Consider the following 24,231-nt stretch of genomic DNA (forward strand, 5'->3'; position numbering starts at 1 on the left):
TCATCCGCTGTGAGATGGAATCCTTTCATCCTTTTCATTCGTTCTGTGTGCATTAACTATCGTTCACCCAAAAGGGCCCCTCTTGGATTTTCATTCCATTAATTGATGACGGTACAGCCGATGTGTGCTCTATCTACACGTTAATAATCCTCGCTTGTGTCACAGTTTTGAAACCCTTTGAATTGAACTTTCATATCGTTGAGAAATTATTTTCTAAAAACAAAAGGTACAATTACTATGAACTTTTTTGACACGATTCCAACGAGGCCATATGTTACAGCTTGTTTACAGAAGAGAGAGAAGCCAACCTGTTTTAATTAGCAATCTAGTGTCTCCAAACACCTGTGTGAAACAGAAGAATTATTCCAGTAAAGTGTTGTTACTGAAAAATACTGTTGGCTGCAACTGTGTAAAAACCAGGGGCGCAACTTTGGTTTTAGTGGGGGGGACATAACTCTCTTTCTAAATGTTTTTATATATTTTTTATCCGGTCGGATCCAACACTCCAAACCATCTACCCGACCGCTCGGAGGCGTCCGCATGGTCCTAAAGCACACCGTTGCCCCGTTTTGTGTCACATTCCAATGATAAAACTGGGGGGACAAAAATGCAATTTCAGAATGTGGGGGGGACATGTCCCCAGTGAAAGTTGCGCCCCTGGTAAAAACAGAGTACAGTAGGCTAAGTGTATCTTTGCATTTCCATCCATGATATCAAAATTATAGTTTTAACCATGTTTACATTGGTTACAAACAAGCTTATATTTGGGGTTCTGGTGGGGTATGACAGTTGAACTAAGCTCATGATGAGGCATTTATACATTATATTCTTCAAGAATCAATGGGTACATATCATTCATTTATGAGTCCAAAGATGGATGTAGCAACTGCCGATTGACCCTAAAAGAGTAGGCTAGCTAGCCTACACTCCTTCAGTACATCTTGGGCTGTGTCCACATGCAGTATCTTTCTTCACTAATACATGCAGTTTCACAAACAATCCACCAGAGGTCCTGCTAAGCATAAAGTACTATTTGAGACGTCATACCCTGGTTAAGAAATGAGAAGTACAGTATGTATTAGACACAGACACACCTGGACTTCCATAAATAGGAAAAGGTCAGACAATAATTAATTTTATAACATGTATAGTTTATTCCTGTAACCTGAAGCAGACCACAGTTACTTCCCCTCATTGGAACATCTGCCATTTGGAGTTTCAGTCATGAAGTTCAATATTCAACAAATATTTATGTCATGTAATGTAATAGATACTGTTGAATAATTCAACACACACACACACACACACACACTTGACATTACATTCAATCACTATGAATTAACCTATAGTGCTACTATAGAATCTCTGTTATTTTAGGCAAATAGGTCATATTGTAATTGCGGTTAAAACCTACAACATGTCACGACACACTGTGCCTTTTCTTGTTGTTATTCATAGAGTGACGGTACTTGCCGAACAAGTTTGGTGTGTCGAGGCATGGAGCGGAACTCAAGCGTTGCAACACAATGTGCCTATTTTTGAAATGCGGCCCTTGAGGGACTGGTTGAAACAGAGACTCAGTGTGCGATTTAGTTAAGCGAAACCACATAGGTGAGTCATAAACGTTACTGATAGAACTATTTGGCAGTATCTCCCCTGGCCACCTTCAGGACAGGACGATACCTTCCTGCCCTCGTCCACAAAGTTTATGATATCAGCGTGATCTGGATGACGCAAAAACCTGTCAGTCACCATTTTACTGCCCCCCCCCCCCCCTCTCTCTCTTCCTTTCTTTCTTTCTGTCTTGTTCCCTAACCTCCCCCTCCCTTCTGTTAAACCATCTGTCATAATAGATCCCTATCTTCTTGTCCCAAACTGTTCCATAACCTGCCAATAAATGGAAATTAATAATTTCATGATCATTGGGAGGATACTGTGTGACTTGTAAAACAATCCTCCCTCTCTCCCCCTCATGTGATGCAAATCCAGTGGTCTACCCTGTGAACACGAAGGGTTTCAGCACACTGATAATTTGACTGATACACAGAATAACACCCAACCGTCTCCTTGGAGATCTACAGAAGAGACAGGATTTTCCTTGCAGCCCTACCATAACAAACCTGATTTAACAAATCAACGTCCTTAGAGTAATTATATCACAACAGTGGTCAAAATGCTGCTACAACAGAACTGGCTGTATGGGTACTCTCTTTTCTCATGGTATTTCATGGATCTGTAGAATCTGCTGGTTGTACAAACTATATACTAACCCAGTGCTGTAAAGTACTTAAGTTAAAATACTTCAAAGTACTACATAAGTCATTTCTGGGGGGTATCTGTATTTTACTTTACTTTTACTTTTACTTCACTACATTCCGAAAGAAAATAAAGTTATTTTTACTCCATACATTTTCTCTGACACCCAAAAGTACTTGTTACATTTTGAATGCTTAGCAGGACAGCAAAATGGTACAATTCACACACTTACCAAGAGAACATTCCTGGTCATCTCTACTGCCTCTGATCTGCCTCACTAAACACAAATGCTTTTGAAGTCTGCCCCTGGCTAGCCATAAATATGCTCTCTGGGTTGCTTAATATAAGGAATTTGAAAATATTTACACTTACTTTTGATACTTAAGTATATTTTAGCAATTACATTTAATTGTGATACTTAAGTATATTTAAACCAAATACTTTGACTATTTCTCAAGCAGTATTTTACTGTGTGACTTTTTTTCTATTAAAGGTATCTTTCCTTTTACTCAAGTATGACAATTGGGTACTTTTTCTACCCCTGTACTAACATCCTCTCCCATTCCTGTCATACCTAGCATGTCTCATTGACATGCTACCTTTGTAGAGAGTTGTGTACACGTAATGCTCACTGAGAGTTTTACCTGAGTTAGTCATCTGCCATATTGAAATCATGCTCTACAATGGACAACCTGGGCTAATCAGTCATCGGCAGACGCGGATCTACATAAAAGCTACCTTGTATTTTAAAGGAAAGGAGGTCTCGTTTAAAGTAATAGTGTGTGTACAGTACTCCTATTACCTCTGTACTAGCCACCCTCACTACTCTCTTCAATCAGGTTTCGTAGGGGCCCTCTGTGACTATACAATATGCATATAATGACAGGCTTTTTAAGGGGACCCTTCCTGTTTGTCTGAAGGAAATGTAGTCAGGAAGTGGTCCTGTCTGTGGCAGCCTAGTTGTGTGAACCAGATATTTTACTTACAGAGAATAGTGGCAATAGGCTGGGGGAAGGTGACACCCCCACAGCAATATATCATCTCTGAAAGAACCTGAAGTAATCTATCCTCCCTGAAAACACAATGCTCTGCTCTTATATCAAAGGTTGCTGTGTACAGCCTTTCTCTTAACCAAACAATGAATACATCAGAAATGAAATCAATGTTTATTGCTTGGCGCAGCGAAACGCTTATGTTACTAGCTCATAACAACGCAGTTTAATGTCAAACAGCACACAAATAATACTCCAAAAACGTACAAAAACATCTATTTTTTAAACTAATCAAGAAATGTCGGAACGAATCCGATTAACAACCCAAATAACACTGTTCCTGGTATATTGAATATGCACTGAACAAAAATATAAAGTCACCTTGTCAGAGAGATTGACATGGTTATCAAAACGTCATGCCAGGGTAAGCCTACACAAAACACAGCCCTTATTTTAAGTGTTTCTAAAATCCCCTGTGGGAAAAATTAATGGTGTATAAAAAATGGAACCATTTCCCTGTTTGACCGCTAGGTTTTATGGGTATTATGACACCTCCACTGTGGGGCTCTATAGCACAATGGTAACACTTGGGTCATTGTGTTGGACTGCAGGAGATGACTGGGTTCACCTTGTCTAATCATTATCTTGAGATAAAAGACAGGATCCAGTCTCGCCACCAAACAATCCTCCTTATCTTCTATCATTCTCCATTGTAACATTTTAACTTTAACTTGATAATTGAAATATCAGCAGGAAATAGCACTTTTCAATGGTCATAAATGTAAGATGCAGAATTGTATTATGCAAGACGGTGGATAGTTAAGGGAGGGCAACATTCTAAGAAAAACAGAAAGGAAAATGCTGCACACTGCTGCTCATACTCCCAGTTGATATTTATTTATAACAATGTTTCGATCCTTAGGTCTGCATCAGGCATCCATATCCCAGGTGTGGGTGGAAGGTCCTAATATATATATATATATATACGGGCAGTACTCAGTGACATTACTTCCTGAAACAGGAAGTAAAAAAGTATATAACATAGGTTCACAATATTAACATTCGATGTATCTAAATATATGATCAATATTTACAGTAACATATACACGTACAATATTCAAATTAGTATGATAAAAAACATTCATTTTGACATTTTGAAACTATAAAAACGGTTTCAAGTCAAACTCCTCGTTAAGGCCAAGAGGAGACAGTGTGTTGAGCCTGTGGATCCAGAAAGATTCCCTTTGAAGATGTTTCCTCTCAAAGTCCCCTCCCCTGCATGACATCTTGACCATTTCTATTCCAATGTATCTCAGAGAGCTAATAGGATGTCCAGCTCCTAGCCGCCGTGCTTCTACACCTGCATTGCTTGCTGTTTGGGGTTTTAGGCTGTGTTTCTGTACAGCACTTCGAGATATTAGCTGATGTACGAAGAGCTATATAAAATAAACTTGATTTGATTTGATTTGTACAAAATGAACAGCAACCAGATTTTTTGTCTCACCGGTCCGTATATTGCTGCGGTGCTTACTGATCCGTGTCTTAAGGGTTCTACGGGTTTTCCCTATGTGAGACAGACCACAAGGGCATTAAGATGTAAATAATATTGGTGGACATGCAGGTAATCAGATCTTAGATCTTTATCCTCTGTGGGGGTGGGTAAATTAGTTACATTTGCATGTGAAGCTGCATTGAGCCACATTTGTAATTAACCTCCAGAACCTCGTCTAAGAAATGTTCCCTTTTCTCTGGTGGATAATCAGATTTAACCACGTCTCTCATGTTTGGGGGTCTTTTAAAGACCATACGTGGGGGATATTTAAAGATGGGTTTCATTGCCTCCCGAGTGGTGCAGTGGTCTAAGGCACTGCATCGCAGTGCTAGCTGTGCCACTAGAGATTCTGGGTTCGAGTCCAGGCTCTGTCACAGCCGGCCGCGAGCGGGAGGCCTATGGGGCGGCGCACTATTGGCCCAGTGTCGTCCGGGTTAGGGGAGGGTTTGGCCAGCAGGGTTATCCTTGTTTCATCGCACATTAGCGACTCCTGTGGCGGGCCGGGCGCAGTGCATGCTGACACTGTCGCCAGGTGTACGGTGTTTCCTCCGACACATTGGTGCGGCTGGCTTCCGGGTTGGATGGGCATTGTGTCAAGAAGCAGTGCGGCTTGGTTGAGTTGTGTTTCGGAGGACGCATGGCTCTCGACCTTCGCCTCTCCTAAGTCCGTACGGGAGTTGCAGCGATGAGACAAGACTGTAACTACTACCAATTGGATACCATGAAATTGGGGAGAAAAAAGGGGTGAAAATACACACACAAAAAAAGATGGGTTTCAATTGTAGGTCAGTATCAATACTGTACCAGTGCTTCCTGATAATGTCCTTAAATGCCTTCCCCAACGGGGGACATGTTCTGCTTTTTCTTTAACTTTTGTTTGAAGGCCTTCCAACTGTGTTAGTCCTTCAAAACGATCATTGGCATGTTTTACCCAATTGTCTTTGTACCCCCTTTCCTTAAACCTTTGTGTGAGGTGTGTGGTCCGTTTCTGGTAAGAAGCAACAGAGCTGCATATTCTATGATGCGACTGAATTGACTTATAGGGAGACTTTAAATAAGTGGACGTGGATGAAAGCTGTCACCTCTAAGGAGGGTATTCCTGTCCGTAGGTTTCTTATAGAAATCTGTAAGGGGAGGTGTTGTGCATAATAACCATCACATCAAGAAAACTGATTTGTGATAGGTCATAGTTAATGGTGAAACGAAGGTGTTCATTCATAGTATTTAGATAGGCACGGAATTCCAAGAGTTCTTCCTGGGTCCCTGTATAGATCACGAAAATGGCATCCAAATATCTCAGAATTAGGAGAATATTGGAGAGAAAAGGGTTAAGGTCTGGATTCAGCACCACCTGTTTATCAAACATTCCTAGATATAGGTTAGCATAATTAGGAGCCATAGTTCTCCCCATTGCTGTCCCTTTGGTCTGGAGGAAGTCTCCTCTGAAGAGAAAATAGTTGGTTAGTACCAGTTCAGCCAAGTCCACAATACAGTTGGTTCTGGGAAGAGCATTAGGGGGACATTCAATGAGGTAGAACATGAGGGCCTCTAGGCTGCCTTGATGGGCGATGTTAGTATAAAGACCAGTTGAAAATAAAAGAGAGCCGCACACTCTAGGAGCTCAGATGCAAAAATATTTAATCTACCAACGTTTCGACAGGCAAGCTGTCTTCATCAGGGTACAATCACAGACACTGCGGGATGACTCGTTTATATATAGTGTCAAGACACACAGGTGTCTGTAATCATGGCCAAGAGTGGCCTAATATCATTGGTTAATTTCTCATATTAAAATGGCATAGAAAGAGCAACATACAATAAATACAAATGGATAGCATACGATCATAGACTCACTTAAGACCACACAAGCCTACAAACAACCACAATGGCAAAGTCACAACAAACACAACAATCACAAGAATGGCTTCAGATCAAAGTCCACGTTAAGACCGAAGGGAGCAAGGGTCTTTAAATTAAATATCCAAGCAGCCTCTCGTCTTAACAATAAATGATCAAGGTCACCCCCTTTCCTAGGGAGGGTGACATGTTCGATGCCAATATAACGCAAAGATGAAATCGAGTGGCCTGCCTCCAAAAAGTGGGCCGCAACTGGGTAGGTCAAGTTTTTGCACCTAATGGTGCTACGATGCTCTGAGATACGTACTTTTAATTCACGCTTTGTTTTACCCACAGAAAGACCAGTAACATCAAAAGTACACAGAATAGAATTTTCAGATATACGGTCCACAGATTTCAAAAGATTAATAAAATCAAGTCTCTAGTATACGTGGAGAGGGAGATGGCCCCAGGGTTTCACAAGATGGTCTCCAAAAGGTAGAGATATTCTCTGTCAGAGATCCATTACTGCTCACAATGGGCCTGCCTGGTATAGGTGGTGTCATGCTGTTGTGAATTTTGGACAGAGCGTATACGACAGGTGTGGTTGGGCAGTCAACTTTCATATATTCATATTCTATCTTTGTCATTTCCACTTCATTCAAAAAAATTATGACAATTTATCACAGATCAGAGACTTGAATTGATTAGTAGGGTCCTTAGAGTCTTCTGTAAAATTCATCACTGAGTTGTCTCAGAATGACCTTTTCATAGTCTGCTGCATTTTGTATCCCCACCACACCTCCGTCGGCAGGCTTGATAATGATACTCGAGTCATTTTTGAGTTCCACAAGAGATTCTTTCTCGGCTTTGGACACATTGTGGAATACCTTGTTCTTTTTGGTAAAAAGCTGGTAAGAAATCTGTTTTTCCTCTTAAAATGGATCTTTTCCCTTGCAATGTTCTCAGGGCGAGAGTCAAGTTTTGTCATTCAGGTTATCAATGGGAAAAACATTAGCACTATATTATGTCTGGTTACTATTATAGAGCAATGGATTTACATTGGCAGGTGCATAGGGAGAAACCCCATTACAAAAAAAACTAGGTCAATCTCAAAAACGGTGGCCTTTATAGGATTACGGCTGGGCTGGTGTTCACTCTTCCAGCATGCTCGTGGGGGAGTGCCAATTGGCTGTCTCCGGTCATCCCTGCAGAAACATACCTTCTGCTACTTGTAGTGCGCAATATCACGCAGCAATCTAACACACGGATCCCTAAAGAATTTAAGCTATGAAGAGTGTATATTGTAGTGTCTAGTTATACCAGGACAGATTAGGGTGTCTGTATAAACACAGAGCTAGGGAGTGAGCTGAACATGGTCATCTCTCTAGATCCTTATATTTTCCAGTAGACTACATTTAGTTTTACACAAACTCTACAGAATAAACCTGTTTCCACAGCGCAACATTGCACAGGATATTTCAATACAGAGTAAGCTATCTCTGCAATACTCATAAAATATATCTACCTATTAAAAGGTGAGGAGTGTATCGCAGCGAACCAGTAATCAGAGGTTGTTCCTGCCTGCTCTCAAGAGGCTCCTCGAGACTAGTTATCTGTGGGAAAATCACTGACACCATGGAAACATGTCCCATCTCGCTCTGAAACACTCCCCAGCCTAGACTACCTCTGAATGACAGACAGTACGTTTTTGTAATAGATGAGAACCTTAAAAATCCCTGTAGTTTCACAGTTGTGCTGATACATTGACCTTCATGAAAAAAAACTCAAAATAAAAAGCTGTTAACTGATCCACAGAAACATCTGTCCTCAGATTGTCACACAAAGCCACCAGGACACATTTCACAAATTCCAGCCTGTGAATGAAGAAGACTATAATCACAGACAATGACTCTTGTTGTAAAGTCATTTGCCACCATGTGAGAGGAGTGAGTCAGTCTACCCCCTTCCATGAGCACCAGGGCATTGGAACGTGATAAGGATTACGCAACAGAGACAAAGTTACACATTAAAAGAACAATAATAACTATAGAAACTAGCTAACACCATTAGCTGATTGTATGTCATATGTTTATTTAAGAAACAAACTTAAAAACAACAAACTTTGAATGGCTTAAAACAATGGCACAAAAGTAAAAATGCACAGTGTTAATGTGTCTGGCCTACAGCCTATATGATCTCACTGAGGCGAATATACAGTATAAAGGCATAGAACAGTGGAGACAGGTAGATTATAGACTTAAAGCCAGTTTGGCCCCAACACTGCCCCTTCTAAAATATAGGTAACTCATCACCATAATACTCAATACCTTACACCTAACTGCATGACATTTGACACCACGTTCCATTAACTAACTGGGGATTTCATAAGACATGTTGTTTCCCCATGTGCTAGGCAATAACATGTCCGATATGCATTGTTGTTTGACCTCTTGATCTTCACATTAAGACAATATCTAACTAGATATTTACATCTTTCACATTTGCCCTCTAACGTCATTCATATGAAAATCACAAAAAGTGTAACAAGTCCAGGCTATATATATTCAGCCATTTTCACTAGTAGTCTGTGTAAGGCGACTCAGCAGTGGCCAAAATCCTAATTTAAAACTTACTAAAACTCCTCCTGACACACTGTTAGACAGATAAGTAATATAGTTCCTCTTATGGGTGGTTCGCTTACTGTGCTGAGACCCATTTTCTCCTCTTCTGGACTCGATGTCCTGGTCCTGTGAGAAGTCAGGTTGTGCGTCTGTCCCACACAATAACACACCATCATGATCCCTTTCTTGTAAATGATTCTATTTCACAACAGTTATAGGAGAGACCCTTTTAGGTCTCTACATTTTTACAAGGCGCGTACAGCCAGTTCCAGTGCATCACAGTCCTTTTCAACGACCCTCTGCCAGCGTCTTTCCCAAGTCATCCACTACTAGCAGGTACTGCTCTGTGTGTTCCCAGACTCAGACACGTAGGCCTTGCTCTTCCTGGAGTACTTCATGGAGCTGAAGGAGACCCTCATCCTCTCCACCGTCCTGCTGCTCCTACACAGCAGTGTGTTCTTCACATGGTCCCTGAAGTCCTCTGACACAAAGTAGTAGATAAAGGGATCCAGGCAGCTGTTGAGGCTGGCCAGACACAGAGTGGTGATGTAGAAGCCGTAGCCGTTGTTGACCACCCCGTCTTTGAGGAGGGAGTAGTGGACGACCAGCATGATGTTACTGGGGATGAAACACACCAGGAAGGTGACCAGCACGGTCACGATCAGCACCACGGCTTTCCGACGGTTCTTCCCGGCGCTCCCGTCCGCCATGGCGTTCCCGAGAGCATTGAGGAGGAGGATGTAGGCAAAGATGATGACCACCGAGGGGACCAGGAACACGATGCCGGCCATGAGGACGAAGTAGAAGTAGGGGAGCGCTACGTCAGGGAAGGGGTCCTCCAGGTCATGGATGATGTTGACATCATGGCAGGTGGTGATGTTAGGGTCCTTGAGCTTGGCCGTGTGGTTGTACAGGTACAGAGGGGTGGTGGTGAGCCAGATGAAGGCCCAGATAGAGACGGAGACAGCGACCGCCACTTTGTTGTTCTTCCTCTGCTGAGATAGAGGATGGGCCACACCCCAGTAGCGCTGGACACTCAGACAGGTGATGAAGAGGATGGAGCAGTACATGTTCCCGTAGAAGAAGCCCACCAGGACTTTACATAACCCCTCTCCATAGATCCAGTCGTTGCCGTTGAGGTGGTAGGCAATCTTCAGGGGAGTCCAGATGACAAAGAGCAGGTCGGACAGAGCCAGGTTGGCCATGTAGATGGCGGAAGGGTGCTTCTTCTTGGTCCTGAACAGGAAGACCCAGATGGCCATGGCGTTGGTAGGCAGCCCCACAGCAAACACCACTATGTAGACGATGGGGAGGAACACCGTGGTCAGACTGCTCCGCAGCGTGTCCGCGGTCGCCTTGGACACTGTAACACGGTCAGCATCCTGAGGGTCAACCACCCCGATGAACCCTCGTCCTTTACCTTTTGATGAAGCACAGGAGAGAAACATCACTGACAAAGACCTATAATGTTGAACGGTTTTGGTGAGCCGCAACATACAATACGTTACTGTAAGAAAAAACTACATGGCTAAACAACATACACAAATCATTAAATTAAGCAATGATTTGAATGACAGACTCTATATTGTTAAGACATTCTTAAAAAAGGTCAAACATGATAAGGTATTAACTCGATTTTCACAGTCTTCTTAATATCTCAAATATATAGGGTCGTTCCATCTCTAGGCGATCCATACTAAATGGGTAAAAACAAACTATACATATTCCTGGCACACGAAAAAGCATTTGAATAAAGAACTGTTGATACTCTGAAAAAGTAGGTTAACCACAGGTTGGAACCGACGAGTACGCTAAGCTCAACACAGGTCTACTGAAAAAGACATGAGATACTTTACAAAAGGTAAATCTTACCTTGAAACGGATTTGTTGCACACGCGCAACCGAGCAACAATAAGTAGGAAAGTATTCGAGATGAGGCCATTGTCCGTGAACTTTGTACAGAATGAATGGTCTGTGTATCTAGTCCTACCGAGTTCGAAATGGTTGTTAACTTAACTCCGATGTCCAATATACCTTTCTTTCTCCCTCTGCCCTAAACAAGACACACCCTAACAACTACCAGAGACTGACGGAATCAACCACCGCGCGCCCTCTCTCTGCACGCACGTTACATGGTTTCGAGTGTCTGTGAGTTTCCACCTGCCTCGAGCATAGTGCTTTGATTAACAGGAATCAGTAAACCAATAGGAAAGATGACAATGTATGAAACACCATATTTGTATGCTGCTTACAAATCTATACTCCTTCACTAAGCATACAAGTAGTTTCCTTTGGCTTTTACATCTCGAGTCTAAACAGGGAAGGTAATCACGTAGCTGAGTAGCGCGATACTTTACACGGCTCTTACCTGTTTGGTCATATCTAAGGATCGCAGACAAATCGCAATTAATTCTATGTAAATCTTATAGGGATGTATAGGGGAGACCGGGGATGGTTGTAACACTTGCAATTACTCCAATCGGGAGCGATGTAGAATTATATGATTCACTGTGCACATGCTCAGTTTAGTATTGAACCCTCATGTGAAAAAGCAAGTCTCTATAATAAACTGCAGATTCTATTGACAGAAATCTGATTTCTAGGTAAATTTGTTTTTGTGATGGCATATAAACTGCTTTGTAGTTCTGTTCACCAAACTTATCAGGTTTATAACCAGTCTGTGTAGAGATATTTGATTCAAATTAGAAATGCTAAAGTTAACATTTAGCTCAAATTTAAGCTAGCTAATGGCTGCAAGGGTCAGGGTTAGTTGTACAACTTGTGAGAAAACTGAATGTTTTATTTTACTTTCAGCAGTCCTGGATTATGGAAAAGAAAGCCAGACCTCTCCACACTTTGAACAAAGCGTCAAAAGCAGAGCAGGGGAAGTCAATCAGGTCAGTTGCAAAATTGTAGAGCATATGTTATGTGACGCTGTACAGATTCTGCACAGATTACTCTTCCGATTTCAACCCAGTTGATCTACACCCCTTCTCAAAAGAAGGACTCAGGAAAATTGCAACAAGGGGTAGGAAGAGGAGAAACTGTGATTTTGATGGATACACCCATCAAGCAGGCACTGGAGGAAGAGCATAAAAAGTCAAGCGCTCAGAAGGCAAAAATTGTAATTGCCCTGCCTAAAAAAACTGCTGGAAAGAAGCAAGCCAAGACAAACCACACTGAAACACATCAAACAACTGTCCTGCCTAAGAAAAAAGCCAAAACAAAGCAGATTGAACCAGAAGATTCAGATTCTTCCGATGAAGAAAACTTCTGCATTGTGTGCATGAGTCCAAGGAGGTCTGGGTGTTGCTGGGAAAGCAAATTATGGGCCCACCAAGCCTGTACCCCAGGACAGCCATACCGCTGTCACAACTGTGAATCTGATTAAGTGAACATGTCCAAAATTGTCACACACAGCTACGCACGCAAACACACACGTTCAGGTGTTCAGTTTAGCCTAGTTGTTTGGTTGAGAACCATTTAGAAGAGTAAAATAATAAATCAAATCAAATCAAATTTTATTTGTCACATACACATGGTTAGCAGATGTTAATGCGAGTGTAGCGAAATGCTTGTGCTTCTAGTTCCAACAATGCAGTAATAACCAACAAGTAATCTAACCTAACAATTCCACAACTACTACCTTATACACACAAGTGTAAAGGGATAAAGAATATGTACATAAAGATATATGAATGAGTGATGGTACAGAACGGCATAGGCAAGATGCAGTAGATGGTATAGAGTACAGTATATACATATGAGATGAGTAATGTAGGGTATATAAACATTATATTAAGTGGCTAGTGATACATTTTTACCTAATTTCCATCAATTCCCGTTATTAAAGTGGCTGGAGTTGAGTCAGTATGTTGGCAGCGGCCACTAAATGTTACATGTATTATTTCTGCCAAACAAAAGGTAAACTTGGCAATGTTGCTCTCATGGTCTCAAAAGCATTCAATAATTAGTTGCATGTCATATGTACTTTAAAAAAATTCTGTTACAATTCCCCCCAAGCACTGTTACAATTTACCCCATGGTCTGGTTTAGTTGTAACACTTCACTCCTTGTATTTAAGACACCATGCATTTGCAGTTTGATTTACATATATTACCACACCAATTTGTAAAGGACAGATTTAGGTTGTTTGTATCAAGTTCTGAATACACTACCATAAACGATCTCTGAGAAACCGATGAAACGGTGAAGTGTTACAACCATTCCTGGTCTCCCTTACCCAGTTCTATATAAATCAGAACTATGCCAATCTGGTATTGGTTCTCTTGGGCATTGCTGCAATAAAGAAAGTATTCACCATTTCATGTATGCCTGGACAATGGTCAATTTTGAGGCAATGCTTTTTAGATATGTGATTTTCCACATTGAAGTAAACCCATTCCACCATTTCTTTATTCTGATTAAATAGATTTGTCAACCAATTTGAAGAGTGCCATTTCAGCAACATCTCTCAGGGTGTAGGCTAAAGTCACTGACAAAACTATACTGTGCATCAACAAACAGGAAGTAGGGGTATGAGGGTTCTGCAGCAACCCATGAAAAATCACAAATAAAATGCACTGGACCTTTATTAACAGACAAATAGAGCTGTCTGCAGCGTAGGAAAAATCGTTCCCATCCCCAAACTACTCCCTTCGAAGATTATTTAAATTGCAGCACCCCCACCCCACAGCTATGCAGTGCATTCAAGATAATGATCAGAATTTCCCCTTTTTATTTGTTCATGCAAGCAAACTCACAACAGAAGGAACCAATGCTAAATGCCACTCGGCTGACTGAAAACCAAGGCCATAGAATTTATTTATTTTTTATTTAAAAAAAGACATGACATACTTTCTATCACAACATGCAGAAAAAGAAAACATATACACAATAAAATAAAAAAACTATAAATAAACAATTTATACATGTCACCTGAGTCAATCAGATGTGCATTTACAAGGATGCATAGGTGCTACAAAGATCATCGCGTCATGATTTAGGTTAAGTAATGGCTCATTTGATAAAAGAACAGTGCACATTACCAAAAGTGAAGGGTCAGTGCTATAGGGCACTGCGAACTAAGTTTACAGTTTCAGAGAGCTGCAGTGCTGGAACAAACTTAATGGACATCGGACTATTTAAATGTGGGGAATGGATCAGAAACACAGAATAAAAACAATGCCTCTTCACACTTATCAATTTTGTCCTCTACATAAAACCAACAAAATCTGCACAAAAACAAACAAAATGTATGAGGAGAGTGAAGGCAATGTAATAAGCACATAATATATGAAGTAGTCTGGGGTTGTATCTCCATTTAAAATGGCTTCGTCTCCATTGATACTGATGAAAACAGATGTCAGGTGAAAGAACCATGGTAAATCGACACCAACCCGGTATTCCCTTTCACTCATCCAGTTCTTCGAAAAACATCAGTACAGCCAACTATCTCCATATGACAACCCCCCCTTAACAGGAGCTGCTCTGTGTTTTCCCAGAGTCGGAAGTGTAGGTGCTACTCTTTTTGGAGTACTTCAGAGCGTTGAACGAGACCCTCATTCTCTCCACCGTCCTCTCACTGCGGCATCTCAGTGTGTTCTTCACATGCTGCCTGAACTCCTCTGAGATGAAGTAGTAAATGAATGGATCCACGCAGCTGTTGAGGGCGGCCAGACACAGGGTGGAGATGTAGAAGCCGTAGCCGTTGTTCACGCCTCCGGCCAGCAGGAGGGAGTAGTGCACCAGCAGCATGATGTTACTGGGGGTGAAACAGACCAGGAACATGACCAACACAGTGATGATTAGCACCACCGCCTTGTGCCGATTCTTGGTGATGCTGGCATCTGTCATGGAGTTCCTCAGGGACTTGAGCATCAGAATGTAGGCCACCACGCACACCACGGTGGGAACTACAAATCCCAGGATTCCCATGGTCAGGAAGTAGCCTGCGGCCATGCTATTCTGGCTGGGTCGGGTGACGTCGTGGCATGTGATGATGTTGAGGTTGGTCACTTTGACCGTCTGGTCATAGAGGTAGAGAGGGGTGGTCATCAGCCAGACCCCCACCCAGACTGTGACAGAGACGCCGATGGCTACCTCGTTGTTTCTCCTATTCTGGGAGAGTGGTTTGACAATGGCCCAGTAGCGCTGGACACTCAGACAGGTGATGAAGAGGATGGAGCAGTACATGTTCCCGTAGAAGAAGCCCACCAGGACTTTACATAACCCCTCGCCATAGATCCAGTCGTTGCCGTTGAAGTGGTAGGCGATCTTCAGGGGAGTCCAGATGACAAAGAGCAGGTCGGACAGAGCCAGGTTGGCCATGTAGATGGCGGCAGGGTGCTTCTTCTTGGTCCTGAACAGGAAGACCCAGATGGCCATGGCGTTGGTAGGCAGCCCCACAGCAAACACCACTATGTAGACGATGGGGAGGAACACCGTGGTCAGACGACTGTCCAGGACCATGTGGGCCGTCTGGGAGACCCACACTCCTTCCGGTGACTCGGTCCCCGTGAAGGCTCGGTTTTCAGCATCAGCATTGATCTGCTCTGAGAAAGAGAAGAGGAACAAGGCGAGTAGGAACAGGGCTATTAAGGAATTCAAACAATGGGGTTATAAAGTATGCCATTTGAATACAATAGACATGTGATTTAATTCTCTGTCAGGTTCATGCTTCAACTATTACTTGAAATTATATAGAGCCAACAAAGACAAATTATATGAAGTCAACTAATAAAACTCCAGTTGGTCATTTTCTCTTAAATCGTGACTGTCAAAAGTCTGTCATTAGTATGTGTAATGACATTTTGGGCGCGTTCCTCTGCCCAGGTGTTGCTACCCTTGCCAGATCTTACAACGCCTGGATAAGTATTTTACATATCAGCTAACCACATACAGATTGCTATGTCAGTCGATGATGTGGCACGCAACCAATGGTTGACGCATGCAACGTCTGAGCAGGGGAATGCGCTCACGTTCAAATTAACTGGGAAATTGGAAACTCTAAAATTTGGGCATCTTTCTAGCGCTCCGACTTGAAAATCACTAACGTCATGTTTGACCACGTTTTTCCCCCCAAGTTCCCAGTTGTCTTGAAAGTACCATGTGACCATACTAATTGATGAGGGACTTATTTTACACCGGACAGAGGCCAGTCATGTCATCGGGCGAAAGCGGGGAGGGAGGAGTGCCCTTCTCAAATTGAACAGTAGGTTTCCAAGGCGGTTGTCAGAGCCAAAATCCATCTTGCGCCATCTTCTCCCACTACTGGCCACCCGCTCATCACCATATTTGGTAGTGAGTGGAAACGCCAATCAGATTTATACATCCAGTGAAATATAGGTATCATTGTTCTGTGATACAACATCTCTTCTCCATTCAATAAAATGTTTGAATTTTCTAATTACTTATCATTGGGAATGCAGATAAAGCGTTCACTTTTGCATAGGGAAACCGAATCTTACAAATTAGGTTACTACACATCCGTAATTAGGCCCTAAGTCACTTTTGTTTGGAGCCGACTTCGCCGCTGGACAGAGCCGGACACCTGACTCACGCCCGAGGGGGTTGCCCGGTATTGTGCCGAAACCCCCCCTTCAAGTGCATGTGGCTGTTCTAGCTTGTATGGCGCCCTGGGCGAGTATTTTTTCGACTAGTATTTTTGAAAGTGTAAGGATAATAATTTAGCCAGTTCTGAAATGTTTATTGCTTTCCAACATTTTACTCCCTCCATGTTTAATATTACACACATACATTTATTATTAATGTCGGTTGCCTGACCTGAAGTTGGTTCTATTGAAAGTATTTGACTCTGATGTGTACCACAGAAAGTATTTGACGCTAGCCACAAAATTAAGGAAATTAAAAGGAGGGGATTCTGGCAGGTGGTGAGATTTTCGGCACAACACCGGTTCCAAAAAGAATGCAATCAACTTTCAGATGGTGCAAGAGACCCCTATACGGGCGCCGGGCTACATTAACGAACCCTTCGATGTCTTAAGGTTGGTAAGAACGACGACATCACAAGCAGGAGTATTTCACAAACTTGGTATTAATTTAGGAATCAGAGAGGGGATTCGACTCAATACTTTTACCATAAATACATTTAAGAATATCACAACGAACAAAAACACACACCAATAACTAGACGAGGGGAAAGGCTAACAGCTCTTACCAGTTTCCTGAGACAGACAGTGCTCGGCACAGGCCAATAAAAATATAAGTTTCAAACAATGTGGCTTAAAACTCATGTTAACTTCCACAAAAGGATCCAACAACAATCTATTTGCGATGTATGAAGAGTGTTGAATGCCGACGGCGCGTTTGTTTGTGGATTCCTTCTGTCTGCATGACACTATCGAGGAAGTACCACATCCCGCCCTCACATAACAGGTGGGAAGAAAAAAAAACCTGTGTGGTGTCATGTGACCGTACGCACCTGTGTCCTCAGGCTGACTCGCTCTAGTAGGATCTCGCCCTCAGACATTGATCTAAGGTCAGTTTTGTGTTTTTACACTAAGGCTTCAAGTTGGAATTTGGGTTGGGGAAGGTATAAGACAGGGATCATGAACTAGATTCAGCCGCGCGCGGGCCGATTTTTTTCTTGAGTGGATGGTCGGGGGCTGGAAAATAATTACAACTAATTTGTAGACTGCAAATTGACCACAGGAAGCCCAAACAGATTTGACTAAAACATCATTTCAAACCTTGCTGACGTTTGTATAAGACCACATGTCTCTCAATTATGCGTGGAAATACTTGGTAACAGATTTCCCAAATTAAAATAACTTGGAGCTGATTTTCTGATGTTTGTATCAAAAAATATGTCCGACAATGAATATTTATTTATTTTTTGCTCAAAAAACATGGGGGACAAATTTGTCCAGCTGGCCACTAGTTGGGGAACCCTGGTATAAGCTGATCCTAGAGCTGTGCCAAGGGGCAACTTCAATACCACCTGCATAGGGCTAAGGAAAATTACATTTCAGCACTGCGTGGCAGTAGATTAGTAGGTAGGCTAGTAAATAGTGGGTTAACCTTTTAGTGGAAAAGAAAAGTGCATCAAGAATATTTCCTCACGGTTAAAGAATAACAAATAGATTATCCTCTGCCATTTTCTTCTCCTTCTTTATGTTCCCAGTTGCAACACATAACAAAGGTTTATGAGATGAATGAGAGAGGGGTGTGTGTTGCATAAGGTTCAGTGTCCTCAGGGCAGGCTCAGTGGAAGTTCCAAAGGTTTGGTCTTTTTGTTTGACTTAGTCACTAGCATCTCTGTTTGGCCAATAAAATGTGTGATTTAATGCAGAAGGCTAGTTGCTTGAGGACTCTCAGGTGCTTTTCTGCTCTGTTTGTCTTTCTTCAGGTGGAAAGGAGGAATGGAATGGATAGGATTGCTGGTGATTGGGGATGGTATGGGAGGACAGAGGAGAGAACAGGAAGTAACAATGTTATCTGACCTTTTGTCTTAAGATCATAATAGAAGAAAAAGTATTGTTTATTGTAGAACTAATTTGGTCAACTACCTAAAATTATCAACATGCATGAGTGTGTGTATATGTGTGTGTGTGTGCGTTAAAATGTATTACTTAATATTTCAGCAAATCGCAATGCCTCCGGCGTCCATTATTTGAAATCCTTCCTCCTAATAAACATTTAAAAAATGAAAGGATACTAAAGATGAAAGGATGCTTTATTAGAAATATTTACCATTGCTTTTTTGTAATGTCTTTATGGCACCTAAAACCATTAAAATTCAGCATATGTTTAATTTATTCAAACCAAATATGTTCTATTAGCAAGCTGAGTACTTGTTTGAACTATATACTGAACAAAAATATGCAACATGCAACAATTTCAAAAATGTTACTGAGTTAAGGTTCATATATGGAAATCAGTCAATTGAAATAAATTCATTAGGTCCTAATCTATGGATTTCACATGAACGGGCAGGGGTGCAGCCATGGGTGGGCCTGGGAGGGCATAGGCCCACCCACTGGGGAGCCAGGCCCAGCCAATCAGAATGAGTTTTTCCCTGAAAAAAGGGCTTTATTACAGACAGAAATACTCCTCAGTTTCATCAGTTGTCCGGGTGGCTGGTCTCAGACAATCCCTCAGGTGAAGAAGCCGGATGTGGAGATCCTGGGCTGGTGTGATTACACGTGGTCTGTGGTTGTGAGACAACGTTGGAGGCGGCATATGGTAGAGAAATGAACATTAAATTCTCTGGCAATAGCTCTGGTGGACATTCCTGCAGTCAGCACGCCAATTGCACGCTCCCTCAAAACTTCTGACATCTGTGACAAAATGGCACATTTTAGAGTGGCCTTTTATTGTCCCCAGCACAAGGTACCTGTGTAATGATCATGCTGTTTAATCAGTTTCTTGATATGCCACACCTGGCAGATGGATGGATTATCTTGGCAAAGGAGAAATGCTCACTAACAGGGATTTGTGCACAACATTTTAGGGAAATAAGCTTTTTGTGGGTATGGAACATTTCTGGGATCTTATTTCAGCTCATGAAACTTGGGACCAAAACTTTACATGTTGCGTTTATATTTTTGTTCAGTATAAGTAGCTACAAAGCACCACCCGCTGGATGTAATGTGAAATAAAATGGACTTGAAGTAAGTATGATTTAGACCAATAGGGGGCATCACAGCACAACTTACTCCAACTTAGCACCCCTAGGCTGTGTATTGGAGTTGTGTAATAGCTTTTCCATTTCTGCAAACACTATATATATTCACACAATTGGAAATTTACTGCAATAATGAGTCTGAGCTAAAGTTATTGTAGCGATATAATATATAGTGCATGGTATTTCTATGCAACATCGACAACATAGGCTATACATTTCACTTTGCTGAGTAAATATTTGTACATAAAAAAAATGGTAAATGTTAACAAAATGAACAGAAACAGGTCCTACACTACAGGCATGGACGTGAGCTCACTAAACCTGCGTATAAAAGCATTTCCTTGTATTGTCCACAGTGTTCTTTTAAGAAATGGTACAATACATGATTGAACAATAACCCCTTTGTTATTCCCTTATCACAAACCATCAAACTTCATAGACACTGCTTTGGGGACCATAAACCTACTTCAAGAATAGCAACTTCAACTTCCATGGGAAATGTATTTAAGATACAAATTTAAGATGTTATACATTATCATGCATTCCATTTTTATAAATGGAAATGTTCCTTTCCTCTCACCCTAATGTACCTTCTTGGTGGTTGGGTTCAGGTCAGAAACAGCTTTGATCCATATCAATCAGACCAGCAGCCTCTTGCACTGGTTTGGCCGGGGTAGGCCGTCCTTGTAAATAAGAATTTGTTCTTAACTGACTTGCCTAGTTAAATAAAAGGTTCAATTATTTTTTATTAAATATGTATCTTCTTCATATAGTTGGGCATAGCTAAACCAGGCCCAGGAGTCACAGGCTACAGATGAATGTCTGACTGAATTCAATGTACGAGCCAAATCCATTCTGTCTCCTCAGAAAAAACCTAGCTTGGTCCATGGCTATCTTTAAGACCATATATACACTGTCTGAAAAAGGGGAAATACACTGAGTATACAAAACATTAAGAACCCCTGCTCTTTCCATGACATTGACTGACCAGGTGAAAGCTATGATCCCTTATTAATGTCACGTGCTAAATCAACTTCAATCAGTGTAGTTGAAGGGGAGGAGACAGGTAAAGCCTTGAGACAATTAAAACATGGATTGTGTATGTGTGCCTTTCAGAGGAATGGGCAAGACAACAGATTGAAGTGCCTTTGAACAGGGTATGGTAGTAGGTGCCAGGTGCACCGGTTTGTGTTAGGAACTGCAATGCTGCTGGATTTTTCATACTCAACAGTTTCCTGTGTGTATCAAGAATAGTCCACCACTCAAAGGACATCCAGCCAACTTGACACAACTGTGGGAAGCTTTGGACTCGACACCTTGTAGAGTCCATGCCCCGATGAATTAAGGCTGTTCTAAATGCAAAAGGGTGGGATTGCAACTTAATATTAGGAAGGTGTTCCGAATGTTTGGTATACTCAGTGTACATACTAAATATATATTCTTCACTTCAGTCAATTAAATATATATTCTTCACTTTAGTAAATGAATCAGAAACAGCTCTCTGTATCTCCATCTATCAGACCAGGAGTTTCTTGTACTGGCTGCTGAGGCTGGCCTGGAAGGCATCCACCTTACTTATCCTGGTGCTGGTCCTGGAAGAACCAGAGGATGAGGCCAGATTCTTCCCTCCCTCTGCTGCCACCCGGCACCCCAGAGCCCCCGCAAGCTGCCTCTGGCACCGGGATGAGCCAAAGTAGTAGACCAGGGGGTCCAGGCAGCAGCTTATGCTCCCCACACACAGAGACACCAGGTAGGCCACGTGAGTGGCGTCCGGCTCCCCCGCCACCCGCCCACCAATCTGGAGGTAGTGAGCCAGGAGGATGGCGTTGGTGGGCGTGAAACAGATCACAAACACCACCAGCACGATGACCACCATCACCACTGCTCGTGCCTTCTGCCTTGAACGACCTAGATCAAATGCCAATAGAAAACGCTGTTATCCTCTTATGGGGAAGGTTGTTGTGCAGAAGACATGGAAAAGAGAATCAATACAAATAGACAACTTTTTAGACCAAAATCTTGGTCTGGGATAACCGCTCCTCTTAGTAAAACTGCATGATGACAGTGCTGCATATCATTTGTGAAGTGCATGAGTCTGGTTTCTGTTTACCTATGACGCCGCGTGGAGCCCTGTTGAGCACCTGCACCACCCGGGAGTAGCAGGTCACCGTGACGAACAGCGGCAGGAAGTAGAGGGTGCAGGAGAGAATGGGGAAGAAGAAGAGGTAGCGCCCCTCTAACAGCTTCAGGTCCTGGATGTCATGGCAGGTGGTTATGCCCAGTGGGTCGTAGTAGACCGTCTGCTGTGAGAGGACCAGGGGCAGCGAGCCGCCCACAGCCAGGACCCACATGGAGCTGCAGGCCAGGGCTGCGTTACATGGACTCCTCCAGGCCAGGGAGTTGATGGGGTAGGCCACGGCCAGCAGGCGGTCCACACTGATACAGGTCATAAGGAGGATGGAGGAGTACATGTTGCAGTAGAAGGCGGCGGTGACCAGGCGGCACATCCCCTCGCCGAAGCCCCAGTCGTTGCCACTGTAGTGGTAGACGATCTTGAAGGGCAACAGTAGGGTGAACAGGAGGTCAGCGGCCGCCAGGTTCAGCATGTAGATCACCGCCGGCTTCATGGGCCGGCTCCGTCGGGCAAAGGACAACATGGCAACAGTGTTGAGGGGCACGCTGATGAGGAAGACGACGCTGTAAAGCGTCGGGATGAAGATGGTGGACAGACGGCCTGTGAGGAAGTCGTTGGCCGTAACAGAGATAGCGTAAGACCAGACTCCTGTAACATTCCTGACCGAGCCCAGTTCCACCTGTCCCAGTCTGGACCCGTTAATAAACCCAACTCTCTGTCCTGGTGCAGATCCAATGTTAAGTCTGCCTCCGGGCCCATTTCTGTCTTCGTTTGGGTAGTAGTCCAGCAGGTCCAGATCTATATGCTCGTCTGTGACCAGGGGCCATTCCGTGACTAATCTCCTGGCAAAGGTCCTAACGATGGAGCTGCCTGAGTAGAAAAACAACATAGAGACGTGAGTCAGCCACACATGAGGATAGGTGTGGAGCACTGCAGTCTACATTGTAATACAATCATAGAGCCCAGTGGTGTGGAGAGCCTCAATCACTGTTTGGTTTTCTTTATAGGATTTCCTTGAAATGGGATGAGGCATGTCCTGATATGAGGGGATACAATGTTAATAAAATGCTGATCCTGTCAATAAAATGGCCAACTACTTAAATGTGTTCAAAAATAACACTTCTGGGGTCCTGACCATGGCAATTAATTTTAATGTGTTTTGATCCATCACAGCCTATGAATGAAAGGAATATCAGTAAAGTACACAATGTGTGAGAGAATGAATATAATTCATTATTTCTGGTTACAATAGTCTATAGGCCTATTCAAAATATACCATGACTTGGTAATTTATATTTAGGAATATGTATGCCTGACTGTCTATAAATGTTTGGAGACAATTTACAAACAAAAAAAAACGTGCATGATTTTGTTGGCTACATTTAGGCCTATGTTGTGATAATTCAGCGCTTAAAAATGAAGTCACCGACCTAGAAGAATGAGTTATCATTTGCAAAATAATATGTGTGGCCATGTATCAAGAGGGTCTACTAAGTGTCGCCTACACGTTGTTTGTATGAAATACTTTAAGTAAAAGTGACACAGTTTATGAGGAAACAAAACATTTCATCACACATAAGGGGAATTCTACTCACCGTTATAAACCGCGGACGACGCCGCATGCACGGCTGCCAGGATAAGAAAACGTTTATACAACATCCTCCCAGAACCGCAATGAAGTCCCGTAAAGATGAACAGGTTTACTAATAAAGCCTACAGCGCTCCTGCTAGACCTGGAAACGTTTTTGAAACTATGTTTGGTCTGTCTCCTCACTGTTGCTGTACTAAACTTTACTAAACTGTCGTTTTCAGACAGCTCACAGTCGCCTGTCCCACCATGACGCATATTATAGCATTTTTTTCAGCAGGGCGCGCGTTCATTTCTTCTGATGTCATCAGTTAGGATCAAGGATCGGAACGGAAGAATAATGCAGCTGCATGTCAAAGATTTCACGTTGGTCAATATTTAATGTTGAATGACATTTTTGACTGAATGGAGATCGATGCTGTTTTCTTGTTAGGATAATTGTTATTAAATAGACCTAGCCTATGGATTTTTGGAAAACAAAATGTACTTTTTTGACACTGATAGTCCCAGTTATTTCTTCCTAGACCCACAACATAAAGTTTGACCAGAGCAGACAATAACATTTTTCAACAATTTCATTAATTTCAAACACTGAGGTCAT

General features: G+C 42.4%; 3 protein-coding genes across 6 annotated transcripts; all 3 read right to left on the reverse strand.

Moving 5' to 3' along the window:
- Positions 1–8,710: 8,710 nt before the first annotated feature.
- On the reverse strand, positions 8,711–11,472 carry LOC139552169 (proteinase-activated receptor 2-like). The gene is made up of 2 exons (XM_071363614.1): positions 11,133–11,472; positions 8,711–10,680 (listed from the first exon to the last, which is right to left on the reverse strand). The coding sequence occupies exons 1-2, from the start codon at positions 11,200–11,202 to the stop codon at positions 9,590–9,592; spliced, it is 1,161 nt and encodes a 386-aa protein (XP_071219715.1). The 5' UTR covers positions 11,203–11,472; the 3' UTR covers positions 8,711–9,589.
- A 2,603-nt stretch (positions 11,473–14,075) lies between these two features.
- Positions 14,076–18,076, reverse strand: LOC139552171 (proteinase-activated receptor 2-like). 4 transcript variants are annotated; one of them, XM_071363618.1, is made up of 2 exons: positions 17,704–18,076; positions 14,076–15,814 (listed from the first exon to the last, which is right to left on the reverse strand). In XM_071363618.1, exon 2 carries the CDS (start codon positions 15,729–15,731, stop codon positions 14,736–14,738), a length of 996 nt encoding a protein of 331 aa, XP_071219719.1. In that variant the 5' UTR covers positions 15,732–15,814; positions 17,704–18,076; the 3' UTR covers positions 14,076–14,735. The 4 variants fall into 4 exon arrangements, with proteins under 4 accessions (XP_071219719.1, XP_071219718.1, XP_071219717.1 ...); XM_071363617.1 differs by having other exon boundaries at positions 14,076–15,809; positions 17,704–17,926; XM_071363616.1 differs by having other exon boundaries at positions 17,440–17,908.
- Positions 18,077–18,939: 863 nt separating this feature from the next.
- On the reverse strand, positions 18,940–23,913 carry LOC139552170 (proteinase-activated receptor 1-like). Its single transcript, XM_071363615.1, has 3 exons — positions 23,638–23,913; positions 22,019–22,912; positions 18,940–21,816 (listed from the first exon to the last, which is right to left on the reverse strand). The coding sequence occupies exons 1-3, from the start codon at positions 23,699–23,701 to the stop codon at positions 21,425–21,427; spliced, it is 1,350 nt and encodes a 449-aa protein (XP_071219716.1). The 5' UTR covers positions 23,702–23,913; the 3' UTR covers positions 18,940–21,424.
- Positions 23,914–24,231: the final 318 nt, after the last annotated feature.

This window comes from Salvelinus alpinus, chromosome 24 (genome assembly GCF_045679555.1).
Source record: "Salvelinus alpinus chromosome 24, SLU_Salpinus.1, whole genome shotgun sequence".
NCBI lineage: Eukaryota > Metazoa > Chordata > Actinopteri > Salmoniformes > Salmonidae > Salvelinus > Salvelinus alpinus.